At 41.1% G+C, this 4,057-nt stretch overlaps 1 protein-coding gene across 1 annotated transcript; it reads right to left on the reverse strand.

Moving 5' to 3' along the window:
* Window positions 1–1,880: 1,880 nt before the first annotated feature.
* Window positions 1,881–2,186, reverse strand: LOC149146007 (uncharacterized). The gene has a single exon (XM_089452627.1). It carries the CDS (start codon window positions 2,184–2,186, stop codon window positions 1,881–1,883), a length of 306 nt encoding a protein of 101 aa, XP_089308753.1.
* Window positions 2,187–4,057: the final 1,871 nt, after the last annotated feature.

The following is a 4,057-nucleotide window of genomic DNA, read 5'->3' on the forward strand; positions in this document are numbered from 1 at the left end:
CATGTTCGCAGGTGTTCCGAAAAAAAGGTGTGGACCTAAAGTTCACAAACTTTCATGCGGAGAAAAGTGCACGCACGTAGGAAAACTTACGGGTGATCCATGGTATTTAGTCCGAGGTTTTTGATCCTATGGTTTTGGTCCGTGGTTTTGCTTCTAAAGTATTGAACACAGGGTTTGGGTCCCTTGTATTGGAATTCTATGGTTTTGGACCATGGTTTGAGTAAGGGCTAGTCTATAAAAATGAAAGGAGATCATTTGGCTGGACACACTCTTGCATGTGAAATATCTAAAGAAAATCAAGATCTGAAATTCTGGTAATCGGTTGGAGAGTGATAGCCAAATCAAGGAGAGACCTGAGCATTACAAGGAAGATCTACTTTGATGCATGATCAGATCTGTGGATCTGACAGTCTAGGGCATATTGGAGGACTGATAATTTGGCTCTATTCGGAGGTTCGCAGGCGAACCACAGTGTAGGTGCGGAGCTACGTAGCTCAGACACGGGTTTAGTGCGGAGGTGCTCAGTTCAGACATAGGTTCAGTTGCGACGGTGCACAGTTCAACAATAGGTGCAAGTGCGGAGGTCCACAGGTGAACCACAGTATAGGTGTGGAAGTACGCAGTTCAGATACGTGTTCAGTGCGGAGGTGCGTAGTTCAAACACGGGTTCAGGTGCGTCGGTGTGCATTTTAGCGACAGGTGTAGGTGTGGAGGTCCGTAGGATCGACACAGGCAAAGTGTGGATATCCGCAACTTTATATCGGTGAAGTTATGAACTTTTCTTGAAACTTATTTTAGCTACTTTTGTTTATTACTGCAGTGTTCTGGGTTCAAAATAGGTCTCTGGTTACTGGTATTGTTTTCTGGTTACTACATTCTGAGAGGATAGTGGTTGATTCAGTAGTTGATTGTGGAGAGGAGATTGGTTGATACACATGTACTTGATGTTTGTTTGATGTTCATGGATCCAGTCTGAAAATTTATGAAACATGGTCCCTCAAAGAAAATAGAAGGTTGAAGCGTTCACTAGGTGAACACCTACGTACTAGTAGCTCAACTAGTACAAGAGCTAAGGGGGTTGTAGCTCCCTTCTAGGAGAGTCTGGAAAACGAGAGAGGGTTCTAGCTCTCTGCAGGATGCAGCCTGCGTACTGGTAAAGGACTGCACCAGTACAGAATCATTGTAAAAAGAAGTTTGTAATTGAAAGAAGATAGAGACATATTGCAGCAGGTGGTTTTCACCCACATTGGGTTTCCACCTTATATCTGGTGTTCTTTGGTGTGACTATCTGTCTTTCTTGTTCCTGTTCATTATTATATGGTACTAACATATAAATTAATGGTCAACATCTAAAGAATAAATTAAATTATAAATCTAGAAGGTATAGTGGAAAGAATTAGATAATACTGATTCACCCCCCCCTCTCAATATTATTTTCAACAGCACCAACCTGCATAGTGTAGCCCTCTAGGTGCAACTCCTCTTGGCACTTCTTTCTTCCATCGTGCAGCCCTCTTACTCTGATTTTCCACTGTTCGGGAAGTGTATTTTATAGTCCCATACTACCTTGCAGCTTCTTGGAGTACTAAGACTATCCTACCATCATATAATCATTAGAGAGGGATGGGATCACCCTTGTACACGTTCAATTGACTTCCATTGACTTTTCGCGGAAGCAATCCTCCATTCAGCTTCACGTGTTGAATTGTGCTACCATCGATAATTTCCTTGATGACGTAGGGACCTAGCCAATGCATTTGAAACTTTCCAAGAAATTTCATGAATTTACTGTCATAAGGTAACACTAAATCATTCACCTTGAAGGTGCGCAACTTAATTTGTCAATCATGCTACACCTCGTCACGCTCCTTTTGCACCTATTAATGAAATCCTGCTAAAAACTGGTCTTCTTCTAATTCCAGCAACTGTGTGAGGCGTTCCTCCATATTCTCATGATCAGCCATATCAGTCAGCACTGCAATCCACAGGCTCGGCACTATATACTCCATGGGAATCATAGCCTCTATCCCATAGACCAACCTGAACGGAGTTTGCCGTTTCAAGGTTTTACACATTTTCCTATATGCCCATAGGACTGCTAGTATGTGTACATCCCAATCATTCATTTTCGCATTGCAAACCTTTGTTAGCGCATTCTCCAGGATCTTTTTGAATGCTTCAACCATACTGTTAGCTTGAGGATGGTAGGGCATACTTTGAGTATCATGTTAATAGTTTCATTTAAGAAATGTATACTCGTATCGCTCATGAGTATCTTAGGGCATCCAAACTGTGTAAAGGCAAACTCAAAGAGGAACTTAGCAGTTGTAGCAGCACTATAGTCTTTGACCAGTTGTGTCTCCACCCATCTCGTCAAATACTCAGTCATAGTAATAATGTACCGTGCGCCCGTATTTTTCCCTGGTGGATGTATTGGACCTACAAATTCAATCATTCATTTGCGCAACACCTTCAAAGAAATCTGTAGGTCTAAGGGAAATTCATCCCTCCACAATGCCTTCCCTGTCCTCTAATAGGCATCGCATGCTTTATAATACGCCTTAGAATCCTTATGCACTATTGGCCACCACAATCATGTGCATAGAATCTTATGCGTAGTTGCTCTACCTACATAGTTTCCTCCCACCACTCCTCCATGTGCTTCGGTGAGGATTATATATCATTCAAAATTTGGAACATATCGGTGCAATATTTCATCAGTGCACATCTTATACAAATGTCTATCTATTACAGAAAAATCAACTGCGTGGACAACCAATTCCTTCTTCAGCTATGTAGAATATCCCTCCGGGGATGTACCAGTGGTTAAAAACTATATTATCTCAACCAAGTGATCGTCTACGACATGTACGGTAAAGAGTTGCGCATCTGGAAATCCTTCTTCCAAACTAGTGGGTCCTTCGCCTGTGTCAATTCTAGATAGATGATCTAGTCCTGCATTCAATCGAATAACTTCACAATCATATAAAAATCATATTCATGAAATAGAAATAATCACCTACAAATATTCCCCCCCAAAACAAGCTTGTTAACTAGGTACTCAAGAGCGGAGTGATATGTGTACATCTTGAAGTGTGAACCCAACATGTAATGTCAAAATTTTTGTAGCGCATTCACCATCGCCAACCGTTGGCACTTCGTAGTTGAGTACTTCTTCTTTTCCTTTGATATTTTCCTACTCACGAACACTATAGGGTTTTCAATATAACCTCCACCTCGTTGGCTCAGTACCATACCCAACAAAATACAAGAGGTATCCACATGAACATGAAATTCTTTCTTCCAGTCTAGGAACACAAAAATGGGCATAGTCACCATATTTTCATTTACCACATCCAGACTATGTTAACACTCCTCATCCCAGTAAAACGTTGTGTCCTTCTTTAGCAATTTCTCCATTGGTGCAGTTATTTGCGCATAAGCTTTGATAAACTTCCTATAGTATCCAGTGTGCCCAGCATTACACACAACTATTTCACATTCTTGGGAGCCTCTAAATTGACAATAATGACTATCTTCACAGGGTCGACCATTAATCCCTACTTGCTTACCACGTGGCCTAAAAATATCCCATAGGGCACAAAAAAGATGCATTTATTCAAATTATGGGTGATCTCATATTTGCAACAAGTATCCAACATGAGGCGTAGACTTGCAACGTGGTGCTTTACCAACCCAAACATAGTCCAGTCATAAAAATACTCTTCTAGGAATTTATGGATGAATTCTTTAAAATATGCAATTACGACCATAAAGAATATCGCGGGTGCATTATTCAACCCGAATGGAATCGTTTTGTATTGGAAGCATCCCCACTCTGTCACGAAGGTAGTATTGTTGCGATCCTCCAGTGCGATCTTAATTTGATGGTAACCTGAGAACCCATCAGTGAACGAATAGGCTTCCTATCCACCAAAATTCTCCAAAAATTCATCTGTGAATGGTGTTGGAAAGAGTTCATGAGCACACGGATCATTGAGGTTCCACGAATCTTTGCATATCCCGATGTCATCTTGTTTCTTATTCTCCTGAACAA

The sequence above is a fragment of the Pinus tabuliformis genome, chromosome X, assembly GCF_031772625.1.
Source record: "Pinus tabuliformis cultivar Carrire ecotype Pingquan chromosome X, CPIR1, whole genome shotgun sequence".
NCBI lineage: Eukaryota > Viridiplantae > Streptophyta > Pinopsida > Pinales > Pinaceae > Pinus > Pinus tabuliformis.